At 44.8% G+C, this 15,149-nt stretch overlaps 1 protein-coding gene across 1 annotated transcript; it reads right to left on the bottom strand.

The window, feature by feature from the left end:
* Positions 1 to 2,106: 2,106 nt before the first annotated feature.
* Positions 2,107 to 12,714, bottom strand: LOC309717863 (sialic acid-binding Ig-like lectin 15; the record flags this gene model as incomplete). The annotated part of the gene is made up of 8 exons (XM_082552740.1): positions 2,107 to 2,562; positions 2,653 to 2,692; positions 3,162 to 3,242; positions 4,431 to 4,523; positions 7,178 to 7,273; positions 7,372 to 7,767; positions 11,754 to 12,125; positions 12,669 to 12,714. The coding sequence occupies 7 exons, from the start codon at positions 12,712 to 12,714 to the stop codon at positions 2,658 to 2,660; spliced, it is 1,119 nt and encodes a 372-aa protein (XP_082408866.1). The 3' UTR covers positions 2,107 to 2,562; positions 2,653 to 2,657.
* Positions 12,715 to 15,149: the final 2,435 nt, after the last annotated feature.

Raw genomic sequence — 15,149 nt, 5'->3', positions numbered from 1 at the left:
CACACTCGTTTTCATGTCTTACTGAGGACGTTTGATTGACATAATGCCTAACCATGAAAATAAACCGAACTGTGACCCTGCAGCTAAAACCACACTTTGAATCTCAAACATGCTTCAGACTCGTGGGGACTTTGTCCCCTCCAGTATAGTGGCACGCCAATTTTCTGTCCGCACAAAGATGTCCAAATAAGTACACACACTCACACACACACACACACACACACACACACACACACACACACTCACACTCACACACTCACACACACACACACTCACACTCACACACACACACACACACTCACACACACACACACTCACACTCACACACACACACACACACACACACACACACTCACACACACACACACACACACACATGCAGCAGCAGGAAGTGAAGCTCGAAGCTGCAGTATCTTGTGGAGTTCAGGTTGAAAACCAGCCGGGCAGAAACTGACCGGACGATGCTGCGCGTTGGTTTCACATGACGACAGCACACATGTGCCGAGGAATCAAACCCCAACCCAGCCTCACATGAACCACAACATCCGCTCTTGTACCCACAAAGGGTTTTGGCTTTTTATCTTGAAGCTAGTTTAACCTGCTGAAACAAACCAAACTACCAAAATAAAAGCACAGCATCCGTGTCACCCCTGCAGTACCGAACTCCTCTCTCCTGCGTCACTGGATTGTTGGATTGTAGTTATGTCAAGTGGTAACGGCTCTACTTTTTATCTCCTGACCAAACGCTCAGTGTGCTTCTCCCGCTCTGCTTCCTTACTGGATCTCTCTCTGACCTCTGACCTCTGTTTGGAGGAAAGGACCTGCCCCCTCTCCCCTGTCCTCACCTTAGCTGCCTGAAACCAAACCTCAGTGTTCTTGCTCTCAGCGTTGTACTGTACTTATGTGTTGTGGGAGTGTGCACGTGCTCGTGACTCATAACTGCAGAGCAAACCTTCCTCCGCATACAAATAAGGTGACACGAACTTCCTGCAGTTTCATTCCTGCGCTGCTGTAAATAAATCATCTCTGAGTTTTCATTTGACTTCGTTAAAATATTATGAAAAGCTCACATAAAACCAGTAAAATGTGTAAAAAGATCAAACCTGAAACAAAACCAGCTAAATGACCTGTGATACCAACTAAACTGTATAGTAACGATAATGATAATATGTGCTTTGACATGAACCACAGTCACAAATGTGACATGAATTGAAAATAAATGCTGTGAAACCCAAAAGGGTTCACAAAGCTGGGCACATAAGTCTGTGTGGTGTGGGTCGTCGGTCCTCTGTGGGATGAGTTGGAGTCACAGTGGGACTTCCTGCTCTGGGCCTTTGGCTTTGTGCTGTTTCAGTGCTGCTGTATGGAACGCCAGGACTGCCATAATGAATTAATTAAATACACCATTAAATAATTAATTAAATGTGGCAATAATTAATTAAAATTGGAATTAATTAATTAAATAAATAGTTATGACACATGTAATTAATTAATTATTGCCACATTTAATTAATTATTTAATGGTGTATTTAATTAATTCATTATGGCAGTCCTGGCGTTCCATACTGCTGCAGCTCTGATCAAACACATTATTGTTATTAACACTGACGCTCAGACGCATGACGGAAAACAAAGTGAGAGAGACCTCCGACCGTTTCCACTGAGCGCTCTGAGCCCGGTGTTTAAATCGATCTCTGGCGCCCCCTGCTGGACATTTGTTGGACGCAGACAAACGCCTCCTGGTTCAGAGCTTTAAAGGACATTTAAAGCAGGAAAAAACAGTAAAATACACAAAATGAACGACTCAGATCTGTAATATCAACTTTAATCTTCTCTTTGTTATCAGCAGCTCTAACATGGTTATCAGCCTGCAGCCATGTGAGCATCACACAGGCACACCTGTGCTGTTAGCGGACATTAGCGGAAGTGCAGGCTGTGATCATGTGACCTCGCGAGGATGATCTGTTGATATTGAAAATAGTGTGAATAATAAAGATGTGTGTGAGAATAAGAACAATAAAAACAAAGGAAACGAAGAGGTGAGCACAAACTCAGCATCAAACATTAAAAGCTCTGATGGAAAATAATAAAACAAACTTCTTGTGATTCTTATTTGAACAAAACTTTATTAACGAAAAAACATGAAACCTGATGTTCAGTGTTTCACGTTTTTACACATTTGTCTAACAATGAAAGACCCCCGCTCGATCCCGGGAGGAGACACGAATCTGCCACATCTAACAGGGTTCACCTGCGAGGCATCAGCTGCGAGGCATCAGCTGCGAGGCATCAGCTGCGAGGCGAGTAACAGTAGGTTAGCTGAAAGCAGGCGATGGGGAGCAAGAACAGGAGTGGCGTGCGAGTGTTGGGTAGTTTGAGCGGTGGAGCTGGACCAGGTGAAGCGTGAGCGACAATGACGGAGGCTGGAGACAATGTCTGAATTAAAAGCTCCACGTTGCTGAGCAACAGAACAGCTTCGTGATGTTTCCAAGTCTGGACGAACGTCGAGGTGTGACTTTCAAAATTCAGGTTGTTTGGCAAGTCTGACTTTTTCTGCTGTTCCTGAAAATAAACACACATCTGAATCACACTTGATGCTCTTTGTTTATTCATAGTATATGTTTATAAGTTAATCAGAGATGTTTTTAATACCTCGCTCAGTCGTGGATGTTCATTGGAGAGTACAAGTCGCCTGAAACAAAGAACAGTTCAGCCGTTAAAGTCTGATCTCAGGTCTGTTTGACACAGCGTCCACACACCAGAATGACCACGGGTTGTGTTTCATCTGAACCACACGGTTAAACCATCTGACGCGTCTAGAGACCAGTTGGCATCTGGTTGCTGGAGATTGCCGGCTGTCACTGGGTGAGAATCGGTTGCAAACAGATTTATGCTTTTTCACCAAAAACCTCCTTGAGATTGCTTCGGTCACTGGCAGGTTGCTGTTGTCGTGTAGTTTGCATGCAGGAAGCTGATTTATCTGAAAATAGCTGCACTAAGTGAAAATTCGAAACAGTACTTTGAAGTATTGTTTCAAAGTAAAAGCTGAACTCTGAAGGAGTCACAATAAGTCTGGGAGCAGCTTGTGTGAATGAAGCTGCTTCTGTCAATGACAAATAAGGTCAGCAGAGATAATAACTTCCTGTTCTCACAGGACTCACAGGATATAGAAATGGCCTCTGAATAAACCTCCTGAAGCTCCTCTTCTCTTCCTGCTGAGACCTGCCGGTGATGATTTTCCACTTCAGGTGCAGAGACGAGAACAGAAAAAAAATCAGGTAAATATAAAAGTTATGAGTTGTTGAAGACAAACAGCAGCAATTACAGAAAGTTTGAGCTAAAGTAGAAAATGAGCAAACACTGAGCAAACTGTGTTTGTTTTTAACCTTTTCTGGAGGAAAACCACAGACTGTATATAAAAGATGGATGTTTCCACTGTGACATCACCCACTGGTTTCTGACTGGTTTTAATCGTCAGCATCAGTCTTTCGGCTTTAACCGTGCTGGTTTTTGGAAACAGAAGTGACCATGTTTGGGCGAGAAGGTGGAGTGTTAGCTTAGGGTAGCTAACTTGATGTCAGGCTGCATGCATTAACTGTGTGGATAGCCACTGATACCTGCTAATTACTGCCAGGGCAGCTTTGCATGATTCACAGTGGAAAATAATCCTCCTTTATCCCATACTGGGCTTTGGTGAAGCCCTTCAGTCGATCTCTCTGACAGCATAAAAGATGGACGTAGCTCCCGAGTATGAAAAGTGTCTGAAACATGGATTCTTTCTAATTGCCACCAGGGGGCGATACATGTATTTGGAAAAAGACTTAAATTCCTAAAGCAGAATACAGGAAAATGACCCTTTGCCTCACCAACTGTGATGAGTTTATCTGCTCAGTCGCTCATACTAAGACAGACGTTGAGTCCTTTAAATTTCTGATCATATGCAGACTAGATTATCCATTTAAATAGTTGTTTTGGCCTCTTTCAGCTTTATTTGATAGACACGGAGAATAAAGGACAGGAAAGCGTGGGCCAGAGTGGGACCTGGGCTGGCTGCTGTCAGCTGTATGGTATGTAGTCGCCCGCTCAACACACTGAGCCAGTAGCGGTTTTAGATACGGGCGACACGGGCGGTTGCCCGGGGCGGCATCGTGGTGGGGGGAGCATCACGGGCATCGGCAAAAAAAAAAAATGCTCGTACTCATGCTGCCCCGACGTCAGTGAAACATCGTTAGTATGTCACTGATATTTTCACTGAAGTAAATATATTAGTAAAACGCTCCCTCAGACTAATGTGACAAAACAACAAATATAATCATGTAATAAAGAATGAATAATAAACATAAAAAAGAAAAGGTGCAAAAATGAAGACCGTTGATAAAGTAATTAACCACATTATTAAAAGGCAGCTTTGTTTCTCGGGCAGAACTCACAGGAGGCGGGTTCGTACACGGTGACCACTGAGTAAACCATCTGCTGCTCTCGTTCAGCTGGACAGGCTGAGACCCGCTGACCATGATTTTCCACTTCAGATACAAACACAGAGAGCAGAACAGAAGACAGAAGGTTTATTTATATAGCGCCAAGTCACAACAACGGATGGCTCAATGAGTTTTATATTGTAAGGTAAAATATTGTACCAATAATACAAACAGGTGCTAGAGCAGCTTTGCATAATTCATAGTCCAAAATAATCCTTCTGTATCTCACACTGGGCCTCAGTCATCCTCCGCGGACGATCCATCGTCCAGTTTGCATTTCTGTTTGAGCGTTCTGATAAAAAACTATGAAACCTTTAATAATCGGTGACTCGTTTGAAGTTTGTGATATTTTATATAGTCACGATTTGACTGGACTTTTACTGCGTTTTGACATCAGGTGGTTCATTTTTTAAATATTTGGGCCTTGAGATTGTGATTTTATAAACTTCTGAATAATTTTTCTAATACATTGTCAGGGGCTGCGTCTGTGTCCCAGCATTTTTTGAGTTATTTTGGTGTTTTGATTGTTTATTATATACAGAGATAATGTTAGCTTATGTTTCATCTCTGTGTTTATGAGTCTTTTCCTTTGTTCTGTGTTCGTCTGTCTTGTCCTCTTTGTTTAACATCTAGTGATTCCTGTGCGCTCGTCTCCTTTATCTGTTCCCGTGTGTCCCTCCTTGTTCCGTGTCTCCACAGTCTGTCGTGAGTTTCATGTCTGTGTCCACGTTGTCGAGCTCGTGTTGCCATGTCCATGTTTCCTGCTTAGTTTTTTTATTTTGAGGCTCTGCCGCTCATGTTCAGTGTGTTTAGTTTTACTTCCCCTGTGGCGTCATGTTTGTCAGCTGTGCTTCTCAGGTGTTTCCACTTCCATCATTACCCTTCTGTGAATTTAAGTCCTCTTTCTTACTCTGCTCAGTGTCAGGTTGTCTGTTTATCTGGTATCGTGTACTTTACGTCTCAGGATTACTTTCGTGCTTCGGTTCATGTTCATTTTCAGTTTTCGCATGCACCTGTTCTCATTCATGTGGGAGCTCTCTTCACTCTCTTCACTCTCTTCGCTCTGATCCTGAGGCTCTCTGGTTGGATACGTCCTCTCCGTGTGGTTTAGTGCACCCTCCGCCCTGCAGGTGAGCTCCTCCTCCTCCAGGTACGGCACACAGCTGGTCACGTGGTACAGGCTGGACTGTGAGGACTTAGTTTATCCCAGTTTAGAGTTTCATTTAGTTTTTTCCCAGCTCGCCTTGCCTTGTTTTCTGTTTGATATCAGCCTTAATAAACGGCTCGTCTTTCTGTTATACTTCGTTTTCTCTCCCGTGTCTGCTTTTGGGTCCACGCCACAACACCCCGGCTGCTCAGCCATGACAGAACATCCTGATTCCAGACTGTTTCCCAATGTTGAAGGCTCAGAATCTACTCAGTGCGTCGCTACATCTCCAGGATCTGCATCTGAAAGTACAGTCTCAAATCTACCTGTGAAAGGCTTGTACTCTCTGTCCCGGGTTAGTAGATGTAATGTTAGTCCAGAACTCTTGTTGCAATTCATACGACTGGAATTTCTGACAAGACGGCTTAACAACTGCATAACAACTCGTGTTGTTGAGCCAGCCATGACCATTTCTGTTGACTCCTTATGTGAGTTAAGTTATAGACTTGTGTACAGTTGGTAATGCTAATGGTGGGACAGAACGAGCCACCCAAGAGACAGAAACTAACCACGGACTGATAAATCATGCTTTCAGGGACGATCATGTTAAAGATGTTTTTTGTGTGGATGAACCGGCTCCTCCGGAGATAAAATCTCTGCCCGGGGCCTCGGAGAGGCTGAGCTGGAGGCCTCAGTAAACTCGGACCCCTGGGAGTAACTGAGCTGGGGCTCTGGAGAGCCGTCCAGCATCCCGCCATGCCGCTGGCTCAACCGCGGCTTCACGTCGTCATCTACAGCCCCACCACCTCTTCAACGTTCTGTAGCTACCCACGCTGCCCTCAGCTCAACGCCTGCAGCTGCCACGCCACTACCTGCTCAACTGGTTATGGTTTCCATTCTGCCATCTGGCCTTGCCACGTCCCAGCCAGAGGTCAACGCTTTGCCAGATACTGCTCATTCTGAGGTCAACACGTTGTCAGGACTTGTCCAGCATGCCAGGCATCCTCCAAGATCCATCCGGCGCCCATTAAGCCGCCATCTTTATTTTGGGTCCACGCCACAACACCCAGCCTCAGCCGTGACATAAAAACTGGCTGATGATGTTTCTAAGTGATGTAAGGTTTCAGCCTGTGGTGTTATGGTCATAACTTAATAACATTTACTTATTTTAATATTTGTGCTGCTTCTCTAATAATACAAACACTGCTTATGAGTTGTGTTTCGTTCCAATCAATGAATGAACTTCAGTCAGTCAGTGCAGAGCAGTTAAAAGGAGCTCCAGACGTCCAGCTACAACTATCAAACATTTCCAAAATAAAAATGCAAGTGAGCAAAACCTGACTCAAAACGTTTTTGAAAAATAAAAATAAATAAATAATAAAATAATATTGAATACTAATAAAAAATATATGAAAAACATTGAATCAAATTAAATCAAGAGTCAAACAATTTAATTAGTAAATATGTAGCCTGTGTTAGACCTGCGACAGACTGCTCCGGCCCCTCGATCAAGACGAGGATAAGTGGAAGAGGATGGATGAAAAACACTCACAGGAAGTGGAGTCGGGCGTCGCAGCCACTGAATAAAATGCCTGAAATTCTTCTTCATGAGCTGCAGACTGTGAGACCTGCTGTGGATGATCGCGCCCTTCAGACAGAACAAACGTGACAAAGGAGGAAAGAACCGAAATATGAGCCGGAGTATGTGAACCACAGCAGCTGTGCTAAAGTGAAACAGGAGCTCACTCAGGCAGTAAAAGACGATTCCTGCGATCAGGATCAGGAGAGCAATGACAGCACACACGATCAGAGGGATCTTCAGAGAGTCGCTCTCTTCACTCTCTTCACTCTCTTCACTCTGATCCTGAGGCTCTCTGGTTGGATACGTCTTCTCCGTGTGGTTTAGTGCACCCTCCGCCCTGCAGGTGAGCTCCTCCTCCTCCAGGTACGGCACACAGCTGGTCACATGGTACGGGCTGGACTGTGAGGACTCACCCTTGTTCTCTAACATGCGTCTGGAGGCTGACAGCCACGCAATCTTAGGCGGCGGGTTACCTTCAGCTTCACACTGCAGCCTCCGGGGGGCGCTGTCTGAGCCACAGGGCATCTCCACCACAGAGAGGTTCAGGATGTGAGGCTCAGCTGGGAACAAGAAGCAGAAAAGTGATCTGATTAAAAATGATTTTCCATCATGTGACACCTTAAACCAGCCTGGCATGAAACGCTCTCTGCTCCATTCACTCTGTTTGTTCATTGGCTTCCAGCCATGAGCCTGCGGCTACGACCACACGAATGCGTTTTAGTTTGGAAACATCGTTTTCTCTCCATTTGGCCTCCCGTCCACACTGAGACGCGTTTTCCCCGAAGGAATACGAAGCATTTTGAAAGCGATGCTTTCGCGTAGCAGTGTGGACAGCGAAAACGGAGACTTGAAAATGATGACGCATGTTAGCCATGTGATGCAGTCATGTGGCCAATTATTAGAACATGCTGTAGGTATTACAGGTACTGCACTGCAGTGGTTTGTATCATATCTATCTAATAGACTCCAGTTTGTGCATGTAAATGGAGAGTCCTCTTCACACACTGAGGTTAATTATGGAGTTCCACAGGGTTCAGTGCTAGGACCAATTCTGTTTACATTATACATGCTTCCCTTAGGCAGCATCATTAGAAGACATAGCATACATTTACACTGCTATGCAGATGACACCCAGCTCTATCTGTCCATGAAGCCAGATAACACACACCAATTAGCTAAACTGCAGGAATGTCTTAAAGACATAAAGACCTGGATGGCCGCTAACTTTCTGCTTCTTCATTCAGATCAAACTGAGGTTATTGTACTCTGCCCTGAAAATCTTAGAAATATGGTATCTAAGCAGATTCTTACTCTGGATGGCATTACCTTGGCCTCCAGTAACGCTGTGAGGAACCTTGGAGTCATTTCTGACCAGGACATGTCCTTCAATGCACATATTAAACAAATATGTAAGACTGCGTTCTTCCATTTGTGCAACATCTCTAAAGTTAGAAATATCCTGTCTCAGAGTGACGCTGAAAAACTAGTTCATGCATTTATTACTTCCAGCCTGGACTACTGTAATTCATTATTATCAGGAAGTCCTAAAAACTCACTGAAAAGCCTTCACACCCCAAGGACCTCAACAGCTACAGGCCGGTGGCTCTGACATCCCACCTGATGAAGACCCTGGAGCGGTTGGTCCTGGCTCAGCTTCGGCGCCTAACAAGCTCATCACTGGACCCACTTCAGTTTGCCTACCAGCCTGGCATTGGAGCGGATGATGCCGTCATTCACCTCCTACATCGTTCCCTCGCTCACCTGGAGACCGCTGGAAGCACTGTGAGAATCATGTTCTTTGATTTCTCCAGTGCCTTCAACACCATTCTTCCCTCGGTTCTGAAGGACAAGCTGGTGAACTCTGGAGTGGACCATCACCTCACTACCTGGATCCTGGACTACCTCACCGACCGACCACAGTATGTGAGGACTCAGGGCTGTGTGTCGGACAGGGTCGTCTGCAGTACGGGGGCCCCACAGGGAACGGTTCTGGCTCCGTTCCTCTTCACCATCTACACTGCAGACTTCTCCCACAATTCCACCCAGTGCTTCCTGCAGAAGTTCTCTGATGACTCTGCAATAGTCGGCCTCATCACTGATGGGGACGACAAGGAGTACAGAGGACTGACTCAAGACTTTGTGGACTGGTGCCAGCTGAACTACCTCCAGATCAACGCCAGTAAAACCAAGGAGCTGGTGGTAGACTTCCGCAGGCACAAGCATTCTCCACTGCAACCACTGAACATCCAAGGTATGGACATTGAGGCTGTGGACAGCTACAGGTACCTTGGTGTTCATCTGAACAATAGACTGGACTGGACTCATAACTCAGACGCCCTCTACAGGAAAGGGCAGAGCAGGTTGTACCTGCTGCGGAGACTCAGGTCGTTTGGGGTGGAGGGCCCACTCCTGAAGACCTTCTATGACTCTGTGGTGGCTTCTGCTATCTTTTATGGTGTGGTCTGCTGGGGCGGCAGCATCTCTGCTGGGGACAGGAAGAGACTGAACAGGGTGATCCGAAGGGCCAGCTCTGTTCTAGGATGCCCTCTGGACCCAGTGGAGGTGGTGAGTGACAGGAGAATGGCGGCTAAGCTGTCATCCCTGATGGACAACATCTCCCACCCCATGCAGCAGACTGTGACAGCACTGAGCAGCTCCTTCAGTGGGAGACTGCGGCACCCACGGTGTGGGACGGAGAGATTTCGCAGGTCTTTCCTCCCCACTGCTGTCAGACTCCATAATAAAGACTTTAACTGATCAAACACACACATCCACACATGTGCAATAATACTAAGTGCAATAATCCTTTCTGTCATCGTTGTATTTTTACTCTGTTGTATATAGTATTTGTATTTGTATTCTATTTTTATCTTATTGTATATTTTTATTCTATTTTATTCTACTGTATATAGTATATTATTTTATTCTATTCTGTACAGCTGTGTACTGTATTTATTCTTATTGTATTCTAATTTTTGCGTCATAACTTTTGCACTGTCCACTTCCTGCTGTGACAAAACAAATTTCCCACGTGTGGGACTAATAAAGGTTATCTTATCTTATCTTATCTTAATCCAAAATGCTGCAGCAAGAGTCCTGACAGGGACTAGAAAGAGAGAGCAGATTTCTCCTGTTTTGGCTTCCTGTTAAATCCAGAATTCAAAATCCTGCTCCTCACATACAAGGTCTTAAATAATCAGGCCCCATCTTATCTCAATGACCTTGTAGTACCATATCAGCCTATTAGAGCACTTCGCTCTCGCTCTGCAGGCCTACTTGTTGTTCCTAGAGTATTTAAAGTAGAATGGGAGGCAGAGCCTTCAGTTTTCAGGCCCCTCTTCTGTGGAACCAGCTTCCAGTTTGGATTCAGGAGACAGACACTATCTCTACTTTCAAGATTAGGCTTCAAACTTTCCTTTTTGCTAAAGCATATAGTTAGGGCTGGACCAGGTGACCCTGAATCCTCCCTTAGTTATGCTGCAATAGACGTAGGCTGCCGGGGGATTCCCATGATGCACTGGGTGTTTCCTTTCCAGCCACCTTTCTCACTCACTATGTGTTAACAGACCTCTCTGCACTGAATCATATCTGTTATTAACCTCTGTCTCTCTTCCACAGCATGTCTTTATCCTGTCTTCCTTCTCTCACCCCAACCAATCACAGCAGATGGCCCCGCCCCTCCCTGAGCCTGGTTCTGCCGGAGGTTTCTTCCTGTTAAAAGGGAGTTTTTCCTTCCCACTGTCGCCAAAGTGCTGCTCATACGGGGTCATATGATTGTTGGGCTTTTCTCTGTATCTATGAAGCGCCTTGAGGCGACTTTTGTTGTGATTTGGCGCTATATGAATAAAATTGAATTGAATTGAATTAAACAAAGATAGTGGAGGGCGTTATACAGCAGTTGCTTTGTTTGACAGCCCTGTTAAAGATGAATATTAGTCTGCACGTGCTCCAGAGAGCTTTTCTTCGAATTCTTTAACTCTCACTCGCTTTTGCAACTTTGTACTTTTGTGTTACTCGCAGCAACAACTCCACCTCATTGTTAGTCCATTTAACAAACTCGCTGCTTTTCCTCGACATTTTGCTGCAACGTTTCAGAGACCCGGAAAGCAAATAAACAGCAGAGAGAAATGAGGCAGGTCGAATCTTCTTGCGTTTCACGCATGCACAGGACTGCGACGTGAGCGTTTACGGCCGTTTCAATGTGGACGCACAACTCTGTGAAAACGACTGAAAACAATAGTTTGGACGCCGTTTTCAAATCTAGTGTGGACGTAGCCTGAGTCAGAGTCTGGCTTCAGACGCAGCTTTGACAACAATCTTCAGAACAACTTGTATCTCTGGATGTTGGATCTTCAGCTGCACAGAGAAGCCTGCAGGATGGACGGCTACAGGTCACCGCTGAATAATTTACAGTCCAGTGTGACTCAAACCTCGGCAGAGTCAGAAGGTCGCTGTGTGGCTATCTTTCATTACAGTCTTTGCACCACAGAAGAAAGTGACTCATACAACTTTGATAACTTTCAGTAAAAGCTGAACTCGACCTTACCTCCAACATAAAGCTTTGTCTTTGCTTCCTTAAATTTCTTCCACCTGTTGAGCTCCACTCTGCAGAAGTACGTGCCGTTATCAGTCAGCTGTACATCCCTGATGAGGAGCGACCCATCCCCCCATCGAGGATCTCCTTTCAGGGAATGTTTTAAATCGGAAAATGCACAGGGATTGGCTCCATGCATGGAATCATTTTTTACTGGACACTCCAAGAACGGAGGAGTGTTTGATGCTATGAACTTCCATGTGACCTTGATCATTCCTGAATAATCCCGTGTGGGGGTGAAGAAGCAGCCGAGGACAGCATCTTCCCCTCTGGAGACTCTGACCCCTGGAGGGACGGTCAGCTTCCATCCAGCTGAGACAGAACCTGACAGAACACAGCTGGATGGTTATTTTCATGTTTGAACTCACTGCACAGCTCCAACCAGCGACACTGGGACTCTAGCAGACCTCTGAAGATGCTCTGAGACACCAGCAGCAGGTTCTATAAGACCTGCAGAACATCTTCCAGCCTGTTGCGTCTGGACCAGGAGCCCCTCGGCCTTCAGAGACACTCCTGGTCCAACGAGGACACGTTTATCCATCTGTGGCCTGGTTTGAAAGAGCTCTGGAGTGTCTCAGTGATTTTCCTGCTGGTTGTGGAGCGTGCTGCGGTTCTGCTTGCATCACTCTGTGGTGAACTTTGCACTTTCCTGCCTCTGTCTAACCTCTGTGCTGTGGTGTTCACCACCGACCGCCGTGACTTTCAGTGACGGAAATACAAAGCCGTTCCTCATTAAATTCTTATGTCCTGTGTGTCTGAATGAATGACTTAAAGGAAAATCCAGATCTAAAGTCAGGATATCTCTACTGTGAGTCTTATGATCCTCTCTGGTGCCATCCTGCTTGAACCCAGATTCAAAGTTCTTACCTGAGACGATCGCACTCAGAATGAGGGAGAAACGCTGCGGCCACATCCTCAGACTGACAAAGAAATGAAGCCGTCAAACAACAAATTCAGGAAGTGTCAAATGTGTCATTTCTAAATTGATCATTTCCTGTTAGTTAAAGAGAAGAATAAATATGTGAGCGAGCCCAGGGCCACCTCAGGGTTTCACACATTTTACTGCCTGTTTTCTTTGTGTTTTCATGTTTGTCAATCAGGATGTTTGCTGGAGTCTGGTGGTCTTCATCAAAGCCTGTCTCTGTGACGAAGCTGCTTTTCACAGTGTGCTTGTCACAGCTGGGGCAGCAGTCGTGTGGTGGAGTTAAATGAGGACCCAAGATGCAGGAAACTGCTAGATGCAGGTGAGCGTTTTATTTACAACGTGTGAAATATACAGAGAAACAGAGATGGGCAGTAACGCGTTACTTGTAATGCGTTACTGTAATCCGATTACTTTTTTCAAGTAATGAGTAAAGTAAGGGATTACTATTGCAAAATCGGTAATTAGATTACTGTTACTTTCCCGTAGGAACGCTGCGTTACTGCGTTACTAAAACCGTGATTTTTTTTGCGAGAATGTCTCACGACAGTGACGTAAGCGAGTGCGACGTTGGTGACAACAGCTGTGTGCAGATCAACAATGGATCACATATCGAGTGCAGAGAGAGTATGAGCGTGCAGCGTTTAAAGCGTGGAAGTACTGACCTTACTTTGAGTTTGATTCCATAAAAAGTGACAAAAACATTAGTGTCTGCTGTGCGTGGGAAGAAAACTTCTTTTTACAGCGAAAAAAACCCCTAAACTTCCAACAAGCACCGAGTAGCTACGACGTAATGGGAAACTCACAGAGAAACTCACGGATTCTTCCACTGACCGCGGCACACCTGCACCAGGGTAAACCTCCACCTACCCACTCCTGCTTTACAGGTGAAAATAGAGCAACAGGACCGCTGAGTCTTTGACTTTATTTATTTTCTGCTGTGTTTTACTTGCATCTATTTGAAAGACTGAGTGTAAACACAAAAAATATTTTATTTTATGAGCTGGAATGTGCAGAAAATAGGTTTAAATGTTAAACTAATTTCTTCCAGTCAGAGAATGTTGCAGATAATTAAATCTTTGCTTGATGCATAAAGTTAAAAGATTAAAACTAATAAAACAAGTTTTAAAAAGAGACTTTTCCATTTGATTACATTTTGTATGATGGATTATGTAGAAAAAGTAGAATTGGGCTGAAAGATCTATCGCTTTATCACCTACTCAGGTTGTAAATCGTGTTTTTAAAAAGTAACTAAGTAACTAAGTAATTAATTACTTTTGAAAATAAGTAATCAGTAAAGTAACGGGATTACGTTTTTGGGGGAGTAATCAGTAATTAGTTACTGATTACTTTTTTCAAGTAACTTGACCAACACTGCAGAGAAACGAGGGTGTCGAGGACTGCACGAAGACACGAACCTAAACTAGGAAAAACGAATAAACCTGAAACACGAGATGGAACAGAGAAACACGGAGAGATACCAACTAATGCAGAGAAACACAGACGACGCGACGAGGAGCACAGGCAGACACACACCATAAATACACACACCAGTAATCAGGACATGGCCCACAGGAACGAGACGACACAACCTACAAAGTAAAACAGGAAACACACAGACTGTTTTACAACATGACTCGGGGACATGAACAGAGCACAGAGGGAGACACAGGAAGGGCTGATAAAACACTTGAGCACTAAACACAAGAACCAAACCCTAAGAACTAACAGCAAAATTAGAATAAACACAAAACGCTGGGTCGAAATGATCCAGGATCATGACAGTGCTGATGCTCGGGTCTCTGACTCAAACCTGCTTCAGTTTGATTTCTGACATTTAAATAATGAACAATATCAAATATATTTAAGGTTTCTAAATACTCAAACTTTGTTTACTTCACAGCCTTCAATGGCGTTTCTGTGAGGAGACCCGCTTCAGACACATGTGGCCCCGCCCACACAGCCCCACAGGTCACCCACACCTGCATGTCTGCTACGATGTAATAACAAGGAAACACCACACAGGAGACAGTAAGAAGGTGAAAGCAGCACATGTTTTACGTCTCATATGTGATATAAGGCTGAGAGAAGGACGTCGCCGTACTGTATATGAGGCGCTTTTAATTCAACTGGAAAATAAAAGCATGGCATCATTTCAAAAACGCTGATAAGCCGACCATGAACTGAAGCTTGTGTGCGCCTCCCAAACCTGCAGCACAGGCCTTTAAAACAGTCATTAAGAAACGTAGCTGAGCATCAGGCTGGTGCAGACCTCATGAAGCTGCTCTTGGACAGCTCTCTTCATTCAGCCGCTGTAACATAGCTGGTACTTATGTGTAGCACAGTTGCCTGTGCAGAGTTTGACTTTTGCAGCTGTGAGTCTGTTTTATGGTATTATTTGTTACCCCACTGTGGCCCAGGCCTGG

The sequence above is a fragment of the Aulonocara stuartgranti genome (genome assembly GCF_965226115.1).
Source record: "Aulonocara stuartgranti genome assembly, chromosome: 11".
Taxonomy (NCBI): domain Eukaryota; kingdom Metazoa; phylum Chordata; class Actinopteri; order Cichliformes; family Cichlidae; genus Aulonocara; species Aulonocara stuartgranti.
The sequence above is the reverse complement of the archived record's forward strand: the minus strand, read 5'-3'. Positions and strand labels throughout refer to the sequence as shown.